Source organism: Ambystoma mexicanum, chromosome 4p, assembly GCF_040938575.1.
Source record: "Ambystoma mexicanum isolate Mex_15411 chromosome 4p, UKY_AmexF1_1, whole genome shotgun sequence".
In the NCBI taxonomy this organism is placed as follows: domain Eukaryota; kingdom Metazoa; phylum Chordata; class Amphibia; order Caudata; family Ambystomatidae; genus Ambystoma; species Ambystoma mexicanum.
The window spans coordinates 761,246,368-761,268,814 of NC_090927.1; the positions used below are offsets into that span (position 1 = coordinate 761,246,368).

Sequence of the window (22,447 nt, forward strand, 5' to 3'; positions counted from 1 at the left end):
GACGAACTTAGTCAGCCGGCCTCCCACCGGGGTGCTTCGGTGGGGGCCCGAGGCCACGGCCGGTTCAGTCCTGCTTGGAGGTGGTGGCCTTGCCGCCCTGGCCACCTTGCCGACAGTGGCGAGGCGCTCCCTGCTTGCTGCGACCCCTGTAGGCCTCCTGAGACGAGGAGCGTGCCGCCTGGCGGTAGGACGACGAGCCACCGCTGGATCCCTTGGAGGCCCCCTGTCTGCCTCCAGAGCTCTGAAAGGGCCGTCGTTGCTGAAGGGCTCCTAGGGCGCGGGCCGTCTCCGTGTCCGTCTTTATGGCTTGGAGGGATTCGTCCACCGCCTTCCCGAACAAGTTGCTGCCGTCGAACGGCATGTCCAACACCCTGGTCTGGACGTCCTGACGGAAGTCGGTCGCCCGGAGCCAACCCCGTCGTCGTAGGCAAACTCTGTTGCCCAGCTGGCAGAACCCGGTATCGCCAATATCGGTTGCCACCGTTATGGTGTGGTCCGACGCCACCTTGCCTTCTTGAAGTATTTCCAGGGCCTCGGACCTCTTGTCGTCCGGTAGGAAGTCCAATATGGGGGCCAGCTTAAACCAGAGCTCCCTGTCGTAACGGGCCACGATCGCCAGGGCGTTGGCCGCTTTGATCGTCGTCGCCTCCGACGAAATGACCCGTCGCCCCATGGCGTCCAACTTCTTTCCCTCGCCGTCCGGAGGGGAATTCGACGCTGAGGCTCCTGACCCCGCCACTTTCTTCTTCGCCACCGCCGAGACGACCGAGTCTGGCCTTGGCTGGGCCCTGAGGCACAGGGGAGCGGTCTCGGGGACCCGGTACTTCTTCTCGTACCGGTCCTGTTTGGCTGGTGCCGTGGAGGGGTTCTTGAGTACCGACAGGCCCTCCTCCCAGATGTCATCGATTAGAGGCACCGCGATGACAGTCTTCCTCTTGGCCTCCCGGCGCTGATAGAGGAAACCTTCCTTTTTCTGCTCCTCCGGGCAGAGCTGGAACAATTCGGACGCCCTGGCGATCATGGCGTGGAATGAGCCAATCTCGTCGGGCGGAGATGCCCGTGCGACGGGAGACCCGTTCCGTCGTCGCCGTCGCCCTCAGAACCCGTCGTCGAGCCCACCGCACCCTCATCTCCCGACTCGTGGGAGGATGAGGAGGGAACTGCTGGCCTTACGGGGGCGAGCGGAGGAGAGGGTTGGGTCCTCCGTCGTTTGTTCTGAGGATTTCCTGACGGGCCAGGTTGCGGGTCCTCCGGCCTGGGCCGTGGTAATCTCGTCCTTATCTCAGAGCATAAGGACTGGATCGCAAACAAAATGGCCGCCGAGCTATCCTGAGGCCTAGGTTCCGGCTGCGCCGGAAGGGAAGGCTGCTCTTCCTCGCCATTGTCGTCTTCCTCGGTTATCTCCTGAGGATCTTCCTTGCGGGACCGAACCTTCTCGAATTGTACTTTGAGATTCCTCGCGACCTCGGTCAGTTCCCCCTCCGAGGCTGACTCCGAGCTCGAGGAGGCTACCGTGCCCCCCCCCTTTTTCCATCACGGGGGCCATGACGATGGGCTGAAAAGAGGATTCCCTCCTTGGCGGCAGGGAAACTCTAGTCCCGGAGGCAGTCTCCGCTGGCGGGGTCTCTGCCGGCTTGGCCAGAGTCGCCGCGATCGCCACGATAGAGGCCTTTGCCTGCTGGGTAGGGGCCTTCACCACCTTAGATGCGTCCTGGGCCTTCTCCTTAGGGGGAGGGGCGACGCCTCGCTCCCCCTCTCCCGAGATCGGACGGGGCTTCTCCCGAAGCTTACCCGGGGTCTCGGACTTCCTCTTCCCCGAACCGGAGCGCTGGCTCGTGGTTGACGGTGCCGGGGAAGGTGCGCCCTGCTTTCGGCGCTCCCGGAGCCAGCGGACTCGCGGCGCTTGGCCGGGTGTTGGGCCCCCGTCGCCGGGTCGCCCGCACAGGACTTAGAAGCCCGCTCGGACCCTTTCTTCTTCTTCTCACCCGTTGAGCCCTTCTCCAACCAGCTGGCGAGACGGGATCGACGGTCCCTCATGGTCCGCTCCGACAAGTCCTTGCAGAACTGGCAGTCCTTCTCTACATGAGTCTTGTCCCCATGAAGACAGTAGAGGCATCGCGAATGTTCATCCTCCTTAAACACATTCTGCAGCCCGCATCCAGGGCAGCTGCGAAACAGCTTGGGTCCGGGTGATGAACTCGCGTCCTGGGCCATCTCGAAGTAGGCCGCGAATCTTCTGGAATCCTCCAAGAGGTTGGTTTGACGAAATCTTCACCCTTGAGGAGAATCAGAGCCCCGTCAGAATGCGAATGGTTTCCGTGGTGTGCTGGACCACCAGCTTGTGAGGACGGGAGTGGATGAGCCAGTCGTCCATATAGGGGTATATGTGGATCTCCTTGAGGTGCAGGTGTGCCGCCACCAGCGCCAAACACTTTGTGAACACCCTCAGTGTTGACTTTAGGCTGAAAGGCAGGGCCTTGAATTTATAGTGCTGCCCCTGGACCACAAAGCACAAGAACCTCCAATGCTGTGCGTGAATGGAAACATGAAAGTAGGCATCCTCCAGGTCCAATATTGCCAGGAAATCCCCTTCCTCCAGTTGTCCGAGCACGTGCTGCAATGTGACCATCCTGAACTTTGGGGATTTCAAGTACTTGTTGAGGTGTCTTAAGTCTAAGATTGCCCACCACCCTCCTGACTTCTTCCGTACCATAAAGTATCCGGAGTAAACTCCGCAGACACTGAGGGACAGGCTGTATCGCCTCCTTTCTTAACATGGGCTGAACCTCCTGCAGTAGCTTGGCCGTGTGTAGTTCTTAGCGTGCCACAGGAGGAATGCGAGAACACCTGTGTTGGAACGCCAAGGTGTGTCCCTGACGAAGAACATCCAGCACCCATTCGTCCGTGGTACTGGTCTTCCACTAGTTGACAAAATTCATTAGTTGGCCTCCCACTGGGGTGTTAGGTGGGGGCCCGGATCCACGGCTGGTTCAGGCCTGCTTGGGAATCCGTGTCCTGGCCTGCGGGCGATAAAACTGTCCTTCGCTGCCGTAGGCCTGCAATCAGCCTCTGTAGGTCCCCTGAGTCGTGGAGCGGGAAGGTTGGTGATAAGGGGCGTTACACCATTTTAAGGAGCTGCTGGATCTTCCTCTTGAGGATCGAAAGGACGACCTGCGCAGTTGCAATTTTCCCAGCGAGCATGCAGTCTCTGTGTCAGTCTTAAATCGCTTGGAGAGACTTGTACACAGTTTTCACACAGCATCAAAGGGTATGTCCACCACCTTGGACTAGACATCCTCCCTGAAGTTGGTGGCCTTCAGCCACCCCTGTCATCAAAGGGACACGCTGTTGCCCATCTAGCAGAACCTGGTATCCGTGATGCCCACAGCCACTGTGATGGCGTGATCTGATGCCACTTCACCTTCCTATAGAACAGGGTGGGCCTTGACCTTCTTGTCCTCTGCCAGGAAGTCCAAAAGACGCTGAAGCTTATACCACAGCTCCCTCGTAGCGGGATAAGATGGCCATGGCATTAGCAGCCTTGATGGTGGAGGCTGCAGTGTAAATGATGAGCTTTCCCATTGTATCCAGTTTCTTCCTCTCTTGGCCAGAAGGCACCATGGCCGAAGATGATGGGTTTGCCGAGCGCTTCCTGGCGGCAGCAGAAACCACAGAGTCAGGAGAAGGCTGTGACCTCAGCCTATACCGCTTAGGAGGCGTGGTACTCAGTCTTCATTAAGGCCAAACCTTCCACCCAGACATCCTCCAGCAGAGGAATCGACATGACTGTCTTCCGCATGGACTACCGGCTACCGGCATTGGTAGAGGAACCCCCTCCTTTTACTTCTCCTCTGGCACCAAATTGAAGAGGGTGGAGGACCTCGATGATATGACGTGAAAGGAACTGACCTCATCCGGTGGCAAAGAAGGTTTCCCCCAGCCGGTACATAGTCATCAGACTCATCGGTTTGAGTCACCGTAGTGTCCGTATCCGTACCTGTGCCTGTGTACGGGGGCTTCTCCACTACAAGGCCCATGGCCCGATGCTGAGGCCGCAGGGGTGTCGGTTGATGCCTTGGGCCAGCCGGGTCTTTTGATTTATGTTTTGGACTAGATGGGCTCTTGGCCAGCGGCCTGAGGGACTCTGGGCCAGAGCTGGTGCAGCATGCAGACTCAGCTGTACCTACAATACCAGCGTGTGCAGCATCGTAAGGATGTCCAATGACATGCCCCTGGGTGCCGGCTGGTGGGAGCTCCGGGCTGAATCGCTTCCTTGGGCTAGATGGTGACACAGGTTCCTCCCGTGGAGACTCCTCTATGGTCATGGTCTCACAAAGCCCCTTGTGGTCTGAGTACTAGTCCTCAGGCAAGTTGTCATCGTCATGTAGATGTCCACAGGCTCCCTTGGTGCATCCTTTGGCATCATCAGGGACAGTCTCCCCTGCCGGGGGGGGGGGAGGCAGGTCCACAGGCTTACTGTCCTTCTCCAACTCCTTGTCCTTCAACGACCTGTGGGGTGGGAGTGGGGTGATGATAGAAAACGCCACCTTCACAGGTGCGTCAGCGGATGCCGTTGGTGGCACTGTCCCAGAAGCCGGCAAGGTCAATTGTGAGGTTGCTGTTGTCATGACCGTAGAGACAACCTTCGTTGCCAGGCCCCCTCTCAACTAAGTCATGATGGCCGTTGACTAATTGGATGCCGAAGCCTTCGTCGTCAGGATGACCGTTGAGGTCGTGGTCGTTGACGAAGTGGATGTCCTGTACAATGAAGTGGTCGTCGAGGAAGTCGTCATCTTGGTTGCCGATGGTGTTGTCGATGGGGGAAAGAGGAGCCACCCGAGGACCCTCTCCTTTGCAGGCTTGTCCTAAAATGGTAAACAAAGCTTCAAAGGGTTTAAGGACTTCCTCTTGGAGTGGGTGCCCCTCACTGGCATACTCACCAGGGATGCAGACAAGAAGAGAGGACTCCCAACACTGAAACGTGCGGTAAAAATCTGAAGATGGTCAACTAGGGGTGGAGCTTAGGGAGACAGCGGTCATTGGATGGAGGTGTTAGGGAGAATTCTCATTTATGGCTTATTTCCCTCACCTAGTGAGTCCCCCAGCAGCTTTACTGGACTTCTGGAGTTTATTTTTTTCCACCTGGTAAGGGTGAGAGCTTTTCCCCCACTCTTAATTGTGTTTTGCTATGTGTTTGCATCTGTTTTTGTGATTGTGGACTCTGAAGTACACCACTTCAGTAGCCCCATTCTTTGTGTGTGTCACACAGCACCTTCAGTGCCGTGGCACAGGGTTGTCTTTGAGACTTCCCTCGACTCCATTTCTGAGGCGACTACTGTCCCCCAGAAAAGGGTAAAGTTACCATTAACTTTACTTAGTCAATCTACCACAGATCCAGTACACCCCATCTTCCATGGAGTACTGGAAAGGGTTAACTCGTATCCCTTTTTATCTGTACCTCCAAGAGCATTTTTTCGCTCTTTTAACATTTAGACTTGGCTGGTGGCAGTGGTATCTACCCTAACTTTTCTACCGCGATTATATTAGATAAACATGGTACTGTTCTTGTCTATTATATTAGCCTCGAACATAAACCTGCTTGACCAAATCGTCTTTCTTTTGGCTCCGGTTGGGTTTATTCGCCATTTCTTTCTGTTAAAGTCCTTCTTGTGTTTTACTTTACGCGGCAAACTAGGTTTGCCTTCTTTGTTCACTGTCTTTTGGCAGGCCTCTGCCCAGAAGCCCTCCTCAAGGCGCCTGGGTGTCTAGGTGGGCTGAACGTGAGGGAGGGGTGTAGTCACCCCCTGCACAGAGTATCCTAGGAGACCCAAGTCGCACTTTGCCATGATTGGCCAGGGTAGTTGTCCGGGCAGGACAACCCCCCTGCTGGGTGATTGACAGCCAGGCTGCGTGAATGGTTTTTTTTTGCATCAAAGGCAGGTCTCTTGGGCTAGAAGTCAGAGAGTTGCCACTGGAACTACAAGGAACCGAAGAGAAGCGGAGAGAACGACGGCTGCTGCAACTACCCTGTCCCTGTGAAGCCCTGCTGCAGTCCTGAGCTATCTGCCCTTCAACGACTCAGAAGATCCAGTCTGGAGTCTTCTTCCTTTGAGCTTGGTGGGGATAACCAGCTCATCTTCTACAGCCAGAGGATCCTCTTCCGTGGTCGGAATCGCTGCACACTGCTGTAGTGGTCCGGATAGCCACCTGAAGAGCTGCTCCTGTTTTTAAAGAGTGCACCTTTTATTCTGTGTCGCTGCTGCCGGCCTCATCCCGGTGTGGTGCAGACCCCCTTTAGACGTCGTCCTTCTCGACGAAGCTCCAGGAATCGTGGGAAACCAACAGGAACAACTGCCAGGGCACCAGCTGCACTATTGGAACAAGGTACTGTGTTCTGTTGAGGAAACTGGGTGAATCCCTTTTTCTTCATTTCCAAGGCTTGACCTTGTCTTCCCTCCTCCTTATACCTTTTGCTTCCGAACATTGACAATATAGAAGTACTTTTGGCTCCGTTAAACCGTGTGATCTTCGGCAACTGGCCCAGGTGTCTTTCGACCCTGGCTCCGGCCCTTTGACTTTTGAACTCCTGTCTCTGAGTGTTTCTTGATTCTGCCTGCCTAACCAAAATATTGCCTGTGATTTTTGCCTCCAACTCCCTCCGGGTATCTCGGGTACTAAGTGTGTTTTTGCCACGGTAGCATTTCATGTCACGGATACGCGTTTGTTTAGTAGACCGAACTGTCAAAAAGTGATCGCATTCATATCCGCGGTAACGTGTTTTTGTGCCTAATACCGGTTCATTCCAACACAGGGTACTTACCTTGAGACTTACTGTACAAAGTGAATTGGTTAGTTGTAGTATATTTAACGTGTGATTTTCATTGAAGTTTAATAGAAGTGTTGTGTTTATAACGAATGGTTTAAAAATAAATGTTCTTATATTTTTCTACCTGAAACCTTGAGTCAGTGTTTGCTTGAGTCACAGTAATTGTGGTCCCTTTGTGTAATCTCTGCTACTGCTCATATACTCTTGGGATAAGCCTGGCTGCTCTGCCACTGCTACCATTATGACAGAGTAGTACAGGCTTGTACCAAAGGTAAAACTTGTATCACCACCTGTAGTCTTAATTGTGTGTAGTGGTCCCGGGCACTGCACGGGATTCTGCCTAACAGGGGGCAGAATGACCCACTGGACAGTGATTGGTTTTAGATTAAAATGCAGTTTTCAAGATAAAGCAAAACAGTTTTTTTCTTTTACCAAGGCTTCCCAGCCTAACGACAGGGAATATTCACGGGCATGTGAATCCATGTAAGACAAGACCCCATGCTGGAGAAGGATGGGCTGAGCATACGATGACAACCTTCTCATTGGAGTGGGGCCAACAAGCCCACTGACCATCAAAGAAGTGTCTGGGCCCCTGATATAAGTATAGTACGAATACGAGGAAAGCATTCTCGTTGCAGTGACAGGGAAAGGTCTACTGAGGCACAGAGAAGGATTTGGGACTTTGCTAATTCGACAGAGAGGGGGCAAAAGAAACACCAAGTTGAGAGATATGGAAAATACTGTCAAGCACCAGGACAAGGGAGTAATTTTCCTGGTGAAGAAACTGAAAGCTCTTTTGATACACTCAAGATATGCAAAAGGAAGAGTCATTCGCCCTGGCTTTGTTGTGAACTATTTTGAAGTGTGTGAACCAATACCGGGAGAAAGGAGTCATTCTCCTGGTCCTGAAAATTAAAGAAAAGAAGAAAGGTTTGTTGAAACCACAAGCCAGGGCAAGGGAGTCATTCTCCCTGGCATCCTTTTGCCAAAGAACGTTGCTGGGAATACCACCCAAATACCAGGAGGAGGGAGGAATTAACCTGGAGAAGGAACTATCTGTTCACGTATTCCTTAGTTGTAGTGCAAGGGGTAGAAGCAGGTTGTGACACAGGACGGTGGAATTTGATTCTGAAAGACCCTTAGTATTAGTTTGAGGCAATGGAACCCCCCTTCGAAGATAGAGATAGTAAGAGTTTCCTTTTTGAGATAAATACAAGTTTTTACCAACCAAAATGCGACCCTTGTGTCAGCATTCTTCTTCAATGCCCTTACAGTAATCACTGAGGATACTGATAGATACATAAACAGAACTATAATTGTTTCGTTCACAAGACATCCCCTTTTCAAGGATACCCAAGTTAAACATTATGCTTTATCATCATGTTACCTGTATCAATGCCAAAGGCTTATCTCTGCTCCTGATTAGTGCAGCTTCTTGCTCCATCTCTTCCTCTATAATAGTTGCAAAAGTAACCAATGTTGGTACTGGAGGACTGGCCGCTGAGGTTGAAAGCCACGGACTACAAGAAAATACACAGCTATATTAATTTGAAACCATTCTTATTGAACTCAAAACAGACGTACCGTTGTGCTTGTACCATTAATAACATAACTTACTTTGAACCATCTAGCTGTGCTAAGTCAGATTTATGGTGCTCATCTATACCGGAGCTGTTTTTTAACGGGTACCTAAAGAGGAGAAAAAAATACATGTATGTCATTAAAAAACAAAAAAAACAGGATTGCATACATGAGACCAGACCTAAAGAGAAGCAGTCTATCAGAGACTTTTACTTGATAAAAATAGGCAAATACTACCAAAAAAGAAACACATTCCCCCTCCAAAAATATAGGAAACCGACGCATAGAAGCTGGATCCCCCTGATTTCACCCACACAGCTCCATGGCTATGTTTAGACCAGTAGGGCACATAGTACCACAGGAAGAAACTACAATTGGAACCACCTGATCGGAAGAAATAAGCATATATCTTTTGATGAGCATGAATAACTAGGTGCAAAGAAATCATTTTTACTAAAACATTACTGTTGTCCAGTTAAAACATTTTTTACACATTTCTAAAATACTCCCAATCAGGAACCAGCCTTACATTTTTACTCCCGAAAAAGCATGTTAAAAAACTTAAAAAAACAGGGAGTAAACTACTCCCACTTCAAAATTTTACCTGCAGCACTGCTTGAGACTATAACTAACAAAATTGTTGAGAGGTAAAAATAACTTGAAACGGAAGAGTTAAACTGTTAACTGGTAAGAATAAAAGAGGATACAATACAGAAGTTGATGAAAATCTGCATGATTAGAACAATGAGAGACAAAAGTGAAAAGAAAGAATAGTTGGCTACAAGAAATGCTCTTTTTTCAGCAATAAAATAATTAAAAACAGCCAAGAACATATATTCCTGATAAATAAAAATAATGTATTTATTTAATTTTTATTTATTTTATTTATTTATTTGCATTTGTATAGCACGCATTGGCCCTAGGGCATCGTGGCGCTTTTAAGGATACTTGCTTAGACAAAGAGCATAGCTTATAGGGTTACAAGAGCATACAGCAGTTCAGGCATACATTTCAGTTACGGATTGGGCAATTAACATGGAGGAATCCACAGGTCAGGTAAGGTATGTCTGAAGTGTCTAAGGTGGCTGGCCTAGTGGAATAGTTGAGTTTTCAGAAACTTGCGGAAGGCTGAGCGTGAGGTCTCTTTCCTGAGTGTTGGTGGTAGTGCATTCCAATTTTTTGGTGCTAAGACTGCAAAGCAGGCGCCTCCAGCTTTGGCTCTTTTAAAGGTTGGGATGGCGAGCAGGTTGCAGTGTTGGGTGCGTGTAGGTCTTTCTGAAGTGGCGCGGTGAATGTTTTCTGAGAGGTACGGAGGTGCTGTGTTTGCTAGGCAGGCGTGTGTAATGGAAAGGGCTTTGAATAGGATGCGCTCTCTGACTGTGAGCCAATGGGCGTTTTTCCGGGCTTGGGAGATGTGCTCCCTTTTTCAAATGCCGATGGCTGCCCTGAGGGCGTTGTTTTGAGTGGTTTGGAGTTTCTTTAAGTTCTTGGCTGAGGTGCCTAAGAAGAGGACATTGCAGTAGTCCAATCTAACCCCTACTGTGGCTCTGGCTATGGACAGGCAGTTTTGAGGTGAGAGATAAGGTTTGTCAGCATTTATGATTTTGGTGGTAAGAGCTGCCAAAGATGTGATGGCGCTGACTTGTCGTGACATGGATTAGGTGGAGTCTATGTGTACTCCCAGTGTTTTGGCTGTTTTTGATGTGGTGATGGGAGTGTTGTCTATGATGAAGGAGGAGTATTTGCTGTCCGATTTATTGAGTGTTTGTTTGGTACCTACTATGAGTATTTCAGTCTTGTCTCAGTTGAGACAGAGGCCGTTAGCCGCCATCCAGGCCTGGATGATGGCATAGATCTCACTTAGCTTGGCAGTGTCCTGTTCATAGGAGCCGGTGAGTGGGAGTAGTACTTGCGTATCATCGGCATAATTGGTGTAAGTTATGCCGTGATCATCGAGGTCGTTGAAGAGCGGGAGGGTAAAAATGTTGTAGAGAGTCGGTGACGTGCAGGAACCCTGCGGAACTCCACAATGGATGGGTGTGGGGGTGGCGCATGCTTTGTCTGAGAATACCCTCATTAGCCTTCCCTCAAGGAAGGAGGTGATCCATGTGGTAGCTTGCTGTGAGAAGTGAGCTGCCTTCTTGAGGTGTCTGCATAGGGTCATGTGATCTACCAGATCGAAGGCTGCAGATAGGTCAAGCAGCAAGTGTAGCGCTGGTTTGCCTTTGTCTGTGGTTTGTTCAATTTGCATTTTTAGGTCGAGTAGGGCGGTTTCGGTTCCATGCATTGGCCGGAAACCTGATTGCCTCTTGCCCAGGATGTGGTTTTCTTCCAGAAATTGTTGTATCTGAAGGTATGCTGCTTTGTCCAGTATCTTAAGCAGGAATGGGACGGTTGTTATGGGTCTATAATTATTGGGCATGTCCGGGTCAAGTGAAGGTTTTTTGAGTAATGGGCGGACCCAGGCTTCTTTTAGAGCAGGGGGGACTATGCAGGTGGAGAGAGAAGCATTAATGATGGCTGTAATCAGTGGTGCTAGTGGTTCTCTGCACTCTTTGATGAGTGCTGCGGGGCAAATGTCGCCCTTGCATGAGGATGGCTTGATGCGTTCCATGATGGCTGTGACTTCTGAGTGAGTGACTGCTCTGAAGGAGAAGGCTTTAGAGTCTTTGCTGTCATGAGCGAGAGCTGGGCTTTGGGGGGGGCTTGGTCATAGGCAGGGCACTGAGGTGGTTTTTTATTTTCTCTTTGAGTGTGTCTATTTTGAGTAACATGGCTGTTTGTATATTATTACACCATGTCTAAACAGTCTTTGACTGTTTCCTGAGTATTGGTGGGTGGGCAGGCGAGCTCTTTGTAGATAGCGAATAGTTCCTTCGCCTCAGAATGAGCGTTAGTAATTCTGGAGTTGTATGATGCAGCTTTGGCTAATGTGATTTCGGCAAGGGATTTGTAGCCCTCTAGCGTGGGTTGGGTCGGGCATACTTTCTATGTGGTGAGTGCCGTTCGTTTTAAGGATCTCAGGTCTAGTATCTCTTGGGTGAACCATGAGTTGGAGTGCTTCCACATTTTGGCCTTTTTCTTGGTTAGAGGTGCAATGGCGTCTATGGCCGTTTTGATAACTATGTTGTATGTGTCAACTAGTGCTACCGGGTCTGTAGAGAAGGGAGGCCTCAAGGCTGATGCAGCCTCTAGGACGGAGAGTATTCTTTCTTTAGTGAGGAGTCTGGCTGATCTAGTAGTAGCTGAGGGTATGGGTGCAGTGGGTTTGGGTGGCGGTTTTGTTGGGATAAAGAAGTGTATGAGGAAGTGGTCAGTCCAAGGGCATGGCGTGATGGAGCTGATGTCTATGTCACAATTGTGGTCTGATATCCAGTCCAGTACTCGCCCTTTGGTATGTGTAGGGTCGGTGACTCTTTGGATGAAGTTTAGGTCGTGAAGGGCTTTGCTTTGTTTGTCCTTGGGGTCTCGGAGGCCAAGATTAAGGTCTCCTAGGATGATAGTTTTGCTATTGTTTTTTAGGTTGTGTCCTATCTGGTGGAGCAGGTTAGCTGGGAAGTCTAGTAGTGGGCCTGGCGGGCAGTATATGGCAAGTATGGTGATTGTTTTGTTAGCAGAGACTGCAAGCTTGATGGATAGTGCGTCTGTGTGTTCTTCGAAAGTAGTGCTGATGTGTCTTATAGTCAATGATTCTTTGGCGATGATCGCCACCCCCCCTCCTTTGTTGGTAGTTCTGTCTTTGTGGAACATAGTGTAGCCTGGTGGGAGTGAGAGGCAGATCGAGGGGCCAGAGGCTTCATGAAGCCATGTTTCAGTGAGGGTAAGGATGTCTAAGTCAAGGTCGGTGATCAGGTCATGAATCTCTGTGGCGTGATCCGGCAGTGACCTGACGTTGATTAGGGCGCACTTGAGGGGTGCGTGTGTAGAAGCTATAGGTGCAACTCTGTTTTTGCTAGGCTTCGCTGCTATAGCTGTGGTGTCAGGGGAGGGTGTGGATGTAGAATTGGATGGGGTGGGAGTTTTGGGCTTGTGTGCGGCAGGTGTGGTGGCGTGTGATTTATTCTTGGGTGATATGTATCTGTGGTGGGAGCGGATTCCTAGGAGTTGGTTTCTCATGGATGTGGGTCTGGGGTGGGAACTGGGAGTCTGGGAAGTGTTAGAGCTGCAGCTGGTCTTGGTTTGTGGCCTATTAAGTGAGTTGGTAGGCAGCGCGTGTGCTGAGGGTGTTTGTGTGAGCAAGTCAGTCGGGGATCTATTAAAGGGGGGTAGAAAGGGTTTAGGGGGTATGTTCTCAGAGAGTGGTGGGGCCTGTGGCGCCATATGGGCAGTGAGGATTCAAACAGGTCCGTGTGGCAGGTGGGCGGGCGTAGGACCTAGTAGAGCCTAATCACATCAGCACGTTCGAGCTAAGACGCACAGGGTGCAGACAGGGCAGAATCACAATAGTACATTCTGAGTTGGAGTAGGGTGCACACAGTGCAAAATCACAATATCACGTTTTGAATTTGAGGGACAGGGAGCAAACAGGCAAAATCACAATAGCACGTTTTGAATTTGAGGCACAGGGAGCAAACAGGCAAAATCACAATAGCACGTTCTAAATTTGGGGCATGCTCCTGCGGCACAGTGATGTGGGACCTGAAGGGAGATGCATGTAGCTGCACAGATCATAGACAATTTGATCGACAAGGCAGAACAGGACAGTCTCGTCAGCAGAATGTGTGCATCAATAGAGCAAATATGCTATGGCATAGTTGGTGACATACAGGTCACTAGTACATTCATGCATGTTAAGATAATGGCATTAGTGATAATGTTTACGAGCAGACTGTGCAAGATAATGCAAATACATAGGACGCATGGTACATATCACAACTACGTGCGCTCGAGGATCAGTAGAAAGAGCATTACAATAGTTTGAATCTATGCTGCCGCGCGGGCAGTGGTAGGGTAGTATGCTGGAGATGGAGCGAGTCAAACAGGGGAGAAGGACAGTAAATCCAAGTGTGGAGCAGGTGGGGTGCACCTACACGCGAAATGGGGGCAGGAGGCACTCAGGCAGAAAGGGAGGTGGTTGGGTGCACGACTTCCCGTGATGCAGGCAGGAGATGTAATGTCACGTATGAAGCTGAGAGGGTGCACCATGAGACGGCGAGCAAGCAGGAGACACACAGTTACGGCCTAAGAAGAGCCGGCTGAAGTAGAGCGCAGGTTGAAAAGAGGTTGCAAGGCTTGGTGCGGGTTGTAGGGTGCAGCACTAGGCAGTGTGCATGCAGGAGCCACACAGTCAGGAGCAGTCCAAGCAGAGTCGGTTAAAGTCAAGCACAGGAAGAGGAGACTTAGCTGGATTATGTGCAGGTTGAAGGGTGCAGCACTAGGCAGTGTGCATGCAGGAACCACACAGTCAGGAGCAGCCCAGGAAGAGTGTTGAAGTCGAGCACAGGAAGAGGAGACTTTGCCGGATTATGTGCAGGTTGAGAATGCAGCACTAGGCAGTGTGCTTGCAGGAGCTACACCGTCATCTATTGATTCTTGAAACTTGTCTCGGACAGTCTGCAAATTTTCCAGGGCTCTTAGGTTTGGTGCTGCTGTTTTCATAAAAATATTTTCTTTTAATATGGTTTGTTCTTGCAGTTTTGAAAGTTGGGCCTTTATCTCTTTCTCAGAATCCATGGCCTGCGGTTGCATGCGCCAATAATTCAAGCGCCCCACCACCCTGCCGCTCCTTGAATTGTATATAACAATCTCTATCTGTTAACTATCGGGAAATGCTGCTACTGTGTATCAGGACCAGGGACGGACTGGGGCACTAATGAAAAGGTGTACCACAGTCGCAAATAGCAGTTCACAGATTCATTACTTTACTGATATTTCAATGACAGACTTTCTGGGTAGTTCCTAAATTGTTTCAAATTGCGCATTTTCAAGAATATGTGGTCTGTAACACTAGTCAAAACTACCAGCTGAACAGTGAAGTAATTCAGCAAACTGGCCCACTTTGGCCAAACAAACTGGCTCACTTTGACCAAAAAAAGTGGCAGACACTAGCATGTTTAGCCTGCATGTCGGGCATTGCCCTAAATGGCAGGTTGAGTCTGATCAGGATTAGAAACAGATTAAAAACTGGTATTGTGAAGACAGTACAGTAGCATATGCAAATGTGACTCTGCAGGACTGGTCGTTGCGATTATCTCAATCAGTGCATAGTGTAAGGAAGGCAAGTGATCGCAGTTCAAGGGTGTTTATTGAACTTTTATCAGAGGTGTGGAAAACGCCTATCTAGACCTAAATCTAAGATAGGAGCAAGCTACGACCATCAAATAATACAGTCCTAGTTGAGTCTAATCAAATTAAAAGGGCCTATACTAAAAAAAAAAAAATATTGCCTATCCTTACCGCTATGCTACAAAATAGTGTGGGATAATGTTCACAAAAAGAAAGAAGTATTCAGAAAAGGATGAGTCAGGATGCTTATGCTTTGGGCCTCCCTTCGCCACGTTTTTGGCATGGGACAAGGCGGGTCACTTGTGCTCAGCACACTCCTGAGTTTCTTTGGCACAAGGTCACAGTTTCCTTTACCAACATCAGGGCCTTCTGCGCACAAGTCTCTTTGTGCAAAGTCTCTTGCCTAAGAGGACCTGATGTGCCTTAAACAAAGAAAAGTTCCTTTTACAATTAGTCAAGCCGGGCGTTTTTCCTCTTCGCCCTGAATCGCCCCCTCAGCCAGGCTCAGATCCTTCTTTCACAATTAGCCTCCCTCAGTCGGGTTCAGGCCAACTTTAATTCGCAGGCATCCCTCAGTGGGGCTCACATTTGACACAACAAGATCTTGGCGGGTGAGTTTTACTGTTCACCCTGGATCGCCCTCTTCTGGGCTCAGATCACCTTTTGACAATTAGTCCCTCTCAGCCGGGTTCAGACCAATTTCAGTTTTCAGGTAATCGAAGACTTTCGAATGTGCACAGGCTTCCACTTAACCCACTGCAGGACCACTTCGATTTCACTGTTCAATAATCCTTTTCACACTCTTGAGGTGGGGTTGAGGGGGGTAGGGTGGTGGGAGGACCAAACCGAGACCTTCGAGTGAGCACCAACGTGGCGCAGGACGACTTTGTATCTGGTACCTATTTTGGTTTCACAGTTCAATCGCACACAAGTTCTTTGTTCATACACTGTTGCCGCTTGCAACCTTGGGCATCACACATTCCAGTCTGTCATCAGTCTCTTCCGACTCATCGGCTGAGCTGAACTCATTGGTGTTGCTTTGCTGTAAGAGTCGAGGATAGTACCATGGTGGCAATCGCTTCTCGCCGCCTTGGCTATCAATGAGGGAGGGCCCTGTGTACCTTTGACACACGCTACACCACTCGTCAACTGCAATTCCTGGTCTTATGTTAATTTTCCTTGAGGCTTCTAGAAAGTTGCAATCTTTTCGTGAAAAGGGCAAGGGTAATTCCTTCCTTGTCATCCTCTCTGGTCTCGCTGTCTTTCTCCTCGCTTTAAACTGCCATCCCAAAATAGCTGCCGTTAGGAAATATTTCCATTTATGGGTAGTTTTCCCTACAGTTGTGAACCTCCCAATGTTTTGCTGCTGTCTGACAATCCTACCTGTCTTTTGCCAGTGGAGCCCAGCCTTCTGCTGTACTCCGCTGAGCTTTTGCTCATTTTGTTACGGAGAAACTGACGCGCTTCAGACTATCAGTACTGGGAGACTTTGTTTTCCCTTAGCCTTTCACTTTGTTGCTTTTTCTTAGTAAAATTTTATGAGTGCACAATGTACCTTACAGTACAGTGCGCTGGGGTCTCATTTTTCAGGCCCTAGACACCCTCGAAGGAATGTTGGTGAATGTACAAGCGTGTCGACGACAGAGTTAGTGGTAGCTGTTATTTTTAAAGCATTTTTGACTCTTTTTGAGGGTCCAAACTGGGTTTACCGCGTTTGGCCCAGGACAGTGGCCAGTGCCTAAAATGACCATACCACAAGGTCCTTTGTTCTGTCCTTTGGCCATTTTGTCCCTTTTCCTTCCCCAGTTCGAGCAAACCCGGGAAATTCCATATTTGGTCATGCAGAACCCCGAAGCTTACACAGGTTTCTGCATGCCTTGTGTGTGTGCCTCCAGGATGTGGGCCGGAGATGTCTAGTTCCAATACACATCCTGGGTGCCAGGATGTCTGGTGTGCTGGATGACTCAGACCACCGTGGTCAGTGATTGGTCCACGTCAGGGATAGCTGAATGTGAGCAGATTGCTCATTGTTCTCTCTTTGTTTTGGCGCGAAGGAGGCTTTGGATAATAGAAGGCACTCTACACCCATTCCAGGTCAATCTTCTGAGTTCACACCGAACCTAGTAAAGGAGCAAAGTATCCTGAACCGAAGAAGCAGATGCGTGAACCGCTGTTGACCCACTGTTAGGTTTGGCACCCTGACCCTGCTGTTGTCCTGTCAGAGCCCCTGGTTCTGAGCAAACCTAGAAGGCCTGCAAGGGCGCTTGGACCCATTGGAATAGTGGGACTAATTATTCTCTGCACCGCCTGCTTAATCTGCAAACAAGCCTGCTCGGAAGTGTTCCTGGACCGCCCAGTGAACTGACCAGCTCGTACAGGACCTTTGCCCTGGAACCGCCGCCGTGTCGAGATCTGACTTGAGCATTTGGAGACCGTAAGCTCTGTGTATAAGGCACTCTCCCGCTGAGTTTCGTACACCTAGCATTTCTAGGTCTGGAATTAGGAGAGTGTTCGGGAGAATTCTCTTATAAGGCTAATTTCCCAAACCGAGTGAGTCCCCCAGCAGCTTTGCTGGATTTTTGGGGTTTGTTTTTTTCTCCTGCTAAGAGCGAGACTCTTTTCCTCCCACTCTTGGGCATGATTTGAGGTATGTCTTTGACTTATCATGTGCTTTTGGGCTATGGGGTCCTTTACTCCATAGGGTATCATCTGTTTTTGTGTATGTGTTACACAGCACCCTCAGTGCAGTAACACAGAGGTGTCATAGTGACCCCCAAACAGACCCCATACCCTGGGACTGACTGCTGTCTCCCAGGGCATGTAAAGTCACCATTGGCTTTACTAGTCCGAAATTGTGAACAGAACCAGTACAAACCTTCATATTGTGGAAGTACTGGAAGGGGTTAATTCGATTACCCCTGGGTCTTTTTCCAAGGGGTCACTGTCCAGTCCCCCCTTGTCGAGTTTCTGGCTGGTGGCACTGGTTACCACGCAAAATATTCCACCGGAATATTTCCTATGGGATTTTCCCATTGATTTTAAACGCACCAGTTTTTGGTGCAATGTTAAAGATACCGCTGGTATATTTAATATCAAATCACCCGATGGGTCTTTTTGCCAGAACTCTTTTCTAAAATGGCGTTTGTGTCCGTCTCTGTAATTCCAACCAAGGTCGGGCCCTTTGTTCCACTTTTTGGTGGGCTTCTTCACAAAAGCCCTCCAACTGGTGCCACTCTGTCTGGGTTCCACAGGATGTGTGGGTGGGGGAATTGGCAGCCTGGACTGCGTTGCCTTAGCAACCCAAGTCGCACTCTTTTCTGATTGGCCCAGCGGCTCACCACTTAGCATGTTTGAGTGACAGCTAGGCTGTTGAATGGGGGTTTTTCTGCATAAAAGCAGGGCTTTTGGGACTGGAACTTCAGAAGTCGCCACAGGACCTAAGAAATCCGAAGAGGGAAGAAGCTGAGCCATCTGCAACGACGACACCACCGGTGGAGCCCTGCTGCAACAACCTCACCACTTTCCCGACGACAAGAGGAGATCTTCTGCTGGAAGATTCTTCTCCCTCTGAGCTGGTGGGATCAACCAGTTCGCCATTTCGCCTTCCATAACGTCTCGGTCGAATTGCCCGTGCCAAGCACCCTGGCGGCCGGATAGCCAAGCTTCACCACTATGACTGCGAATAAAATGAACGCACCTTTTAACCGACGAACTCCGCGGCTGGTCTCTTCCCTGGGCAGTGCAATGACTCCAAGTTTCCTCCTCGACGAGATCTTCTCTTCCCCTGGTCGAAACAACGAACTGCACCCGCTGCCAGGAACAACTGCCACTGCTGGAGCTTCCTCACTCTTAAAGGTACTGTGTTCCACCTGGCCTCCCTTTCTTCGGATTGCTAAAGGTGACCCTTAAATCCTTGGCTTTCCAACTGGGTTGCCCCCAGACCTTCTAACTTTACCTTTTGAATCACCCCAACCTCTTTTGAACATTTCTACAAAGACTTGAATGCATTTCTAACTGTGTAATCTTGGGCACATTTCGCCTTGCTCCATTGAAAGTGGCCCGGGCCTATGAACTTTGGCTCTACAGTAGACTCTGCCTTCAGTAACATGTTTTGGTCCTATAAAAGTGTTGGGAACGGTTTTATTTTTATAACCTGCCCTTTTCTCTCCCTTTTACTTAATTATTGGCGTGCCATCTAAGTTGCGCACTCACCCCTCTTTTGACAAAAAGCGGTGTTTTGAATTAGACTTGTCTAGTAATTGCTAAGGGAGGTGTGTATACTTTTCCGATTGTGTTGGAACTTGCTTTTGATTTATAGTGCTAGTGTATTTTCTAAAGTGTGTGTTAAATAAATAATTATATACTTTTGATAACAAGCTCTGGTCAGTGTTTGCTTGCTCTACTGTGTTTTTGGCCCTATTGTGTATCCTCTGTATACTGCCTAACTCTTCTTGAGAGAAGTCTGACTGCCCAGCCACAGCTACCAGGTAAACCTGGGTGGTACAGACTGCTACCAATTGGGTTTACTGCCTACTCCTGTAGTCTTAATCTTTTTGCAGTGTTCCCCAAGGAAACTGCACAGGATTCTGCCTAACAGAGAGTACACCTGAACCAAAACATACGCAGCCCCCGTGTCGCCCAGCTGTTGTGACGATCTTCGTGGATGCCTTGCTGCTGTGCTCCCCTGTGCCCTGCAGTGGAACTGGTCTGATCCCTTCACCTGGAGCAGAGAAATTGCCACTGTCCCGCCACAAACACAGCCCCTGAAAGCGGCAGGGACGCGCAACTGCGGGATTCGAACCTATGAACAAACTTGACAGGTGAAGTTTGGTCTGGAGTGCGCTGCGAGTCGGTAAGTACTTGCAACCCTTACCGGTGGCCCCTAGCGCATCCATCGACTTTTACGCACAAGTGTCCCCCAAAGGCCACTCTCCATTATGTAGAGCCTGTTTTAATAAGCTATTTCCGATTCTCGGAAATCACTGTGCCCTCTTGTGGAGAAACTCCTCGAATAGTGGGACCTTATTCTTTATCACCTCACCCACTTTCCTGAGTCGCTGCAGCCCCTGGAAGAGACCCCGTTTTGAACTTAACCTCATGATCGCTTGCTCCTGGACTCAATGTACTTTTGAGCTCAAGGCTCCACTCATCGTAGGGACTGGACTGCCTCTTAGTTAGGGTTTGAATTGTTGAAGGACTTCCTAAACTATATTCGCACTGTGTGTGACCCCTTTCTTTGCAGGTTGTGGATCTTTACTTGTGTAATATTGCTTTAGGTCAATAAGTTACTGTATATATATTTCCTAGTTAGTGTGGAGTTGAACAAGTTACTCACTTACCTGGTAACAGTCTTTCGATGGGATGGTTCGACGACATATTCCATATCTATGACAGTAATCACCACAGCAATCACCACAGCTGTGCTGCTTCGGAAAATCTTTCGGCGTCTGCGTCCTGCGTCGATGACGTCGATACGCCGTCCTCGAGGGTCTCCGTCAAGCCGACGTCACCGGATGTTATAAGTAGGACGCACGACGCCCGTAGCCTCAGTTGTAGTTTTTTCCCCAGAAAGTGTGGCACCAATCAACTGCCATTATGACCACAGAAAGCCTTGCGGAAACATAAGCTGCAAAACGCACAAGAAATTCTGTAGCGAGGTAGGCAGGGAGGGAGCGATATGGAATACGTCGTCGGACCATCCCATCGAAAGAACGTTACCAGGTAAGAGAGTAACTTGTTCTTCGAGGTGATTGGGTCCTCCGACGTACTCCATATCTATGACAGACTCCCAAAGCAGTACCAACGTAAGGAGGTGGGAAAAGAATTTAGAATATACCAATTTAAAATGCCCAATCAAATTGCAGAGTAAAGGACCGCCTTGCCAAAGGCCTGATCCTCCCATGGATAGAATCTAGGGAGTAGTGACGTACAAAAGTATGGACCGAAGCCCAAGTGGCTGCATCACAGATGTTACGAATAGGGACACCCCTCTGCAGGGCAGTAGAGGCAGCCATACCCCTAGTAGAATGGGCCCGTAAGCCTACCAGAGGGTCCTTACCCGCCAAGCGGTAACATTCAGAAATTGCCAAGATAATCCATCTAGACAAAGTCTGCTTAGTCACAGCTTGTCCCAAACACCTTCCAGCGTAACCAATAACGAGCTGATCGTCCACTCTGACCCGGGACATGCGTGAAATGTAGAAACTTAAAGCTCTCCTAGGATCCAGCCTATGGAGCCTCTCCTCTTCCTTACCAGGATGTGGAGGAGGATAAAATGCCGGAAGAATAACCTTCTGGCTTAAATGAAATTCTGACACCACCTTCGGAAGAAAGGAAGGACGAACTCTAAGGACAGCCCTGTCCTTATGAAACACAGTGAAGGGTGGCTTAACTGAAAGTACCTGTAACTCACTCAGCGAGCGGAAGTGACCGCAACTAAAAATACAGTTTTAAGGGTCGACAGTCTCAAAGGACAAGAATGTAAAGGCTCAAATGGAGCACCCATTAGAAACTTGAGAACAAGGTTCAAATCCCAACTGGGCACCTGGAAAGGTGACGGAAGGAACACATTAGTGAGCCCTTTCAGAAACTGAGAAATTAAAGGAATTTTAAAATAAGAACACTCCTCAGACGAGCGCTTAAATATGGACAGTGCCACCAGGTAACCTTTAACGGTACCCACTTGCAAGCCCCTGTGGGCTAAAGAAAGCAAAAAAGACAGAACCACAGGAATGTCACATGAAAAAGGATCCACATTCCTAACCCTGCACCAGTCGCAGAACTTTCTCCGACGACAGTGGTACAGGGACTTTGTTGCCGGCTGTCTTGCCGAAAGCAACACCTCCATCAGGTCTTCAGGGCGGTCCCAATCCTTATACCTCAACCTTTCAAAAGCCAAGCGTGAAGGTTGAGGGATCTGACCTCTGGATGGAGAACCTGACCCCAGCCGCCCGTGAAAGCAGATCGTCTCTGTAGGGAAGACGACGTGGAGGACAGATGGACAAGTCGAGAAGGTCCGGGTACCACGTCTTCCGGGCCCATGCCGGAGCAATGAGGATCATCCGGGAACCGAACCTCCATAACTTCCGCAACACTTGCGGGATGACGGGGACTGGAGGAAACGCGTACAGCAGTGGGAAGGACTACTCCACTACGAACGTGTCTCCTAAGGCTCCTCTTGGAGGAAATTCCCGCGAGCAGAACCTTTCGCACTTCCGGTTGACATTGGAGGCGAAGAGATCCACTTGAGGGGTCCCCCAAAGGGCAAAGATCTCCAGGAGAATCTCCTGAGCCAACTCCCACTCGTGAGAGATCGCGCTCTGCCTGCTCAGAGCGTCCGCCGTCTCGTTTTCGTCTCTGGCCAGATGAACTGCTGAGATCGAAATATCCTGCTGGATAGCCCAGAACCAGAGCTGCATCGCCTCCGCCCACTAAAGAAGTGACCCTGCCCCCCCCTTTTTGTTGAGGTAGTGCATGGCCACTTTGTTGTCCGTCATAATCAGGACATTCTTTCCTCGCACAGTCGGCAGAAAAGCCTTTAGGGCAAGCCTGACGGCCCTCAGCTCCAACAGATTGATATGGAGTCTCGACTCCGACGGAGACCAACGACCGCTGACTGTCAGCTCGTCGAAATGAGCTCCCCATCCCGTGAGGGACGCGTCCGTCATGATCGTCACCTCCGGCCAGGGTAGCCAAAACTGAGCCACCCTCATCAGATTGCCTTCAGCCGCCCACCACAACAGAGGGCGGCACCTGAACGGGGTCCGACATCCTGCCAGAGGACTGTGACCACTGGAGCTTGAGAGCCCATTGCAA

General features: G+C 49.8%; 1 protein-coding gene across 1 annotated transcript in view; it reads right to left on the reverse strand.

Moving 5' to 3' along the window:
• IBTK (inhibitor of Bruton tyrosine kinase) overlaps nt 1-22,447 on the reverse strand; it is a 1,971,965-nt gene that overhangs the window by 20,379 nt on the left and 1,929,139 nt on the right. Inside the window, exons 27-28 of the mRNA XM_069606314.1 lie at nt 8,444-8,515; nt 8,214-8,346 (exon numbers count right to left, since the gene is read on the reverse strand). Of these exons, the coding sequence (XP_069462415.1) occupies nt 8,214-8,346; nt 8,444-8,515 (205 nt within the window). The remainder of the gene's footprint in view (nt 1-8,213; nt 8,347-8,443; nt 8,516-22,447) is intronic.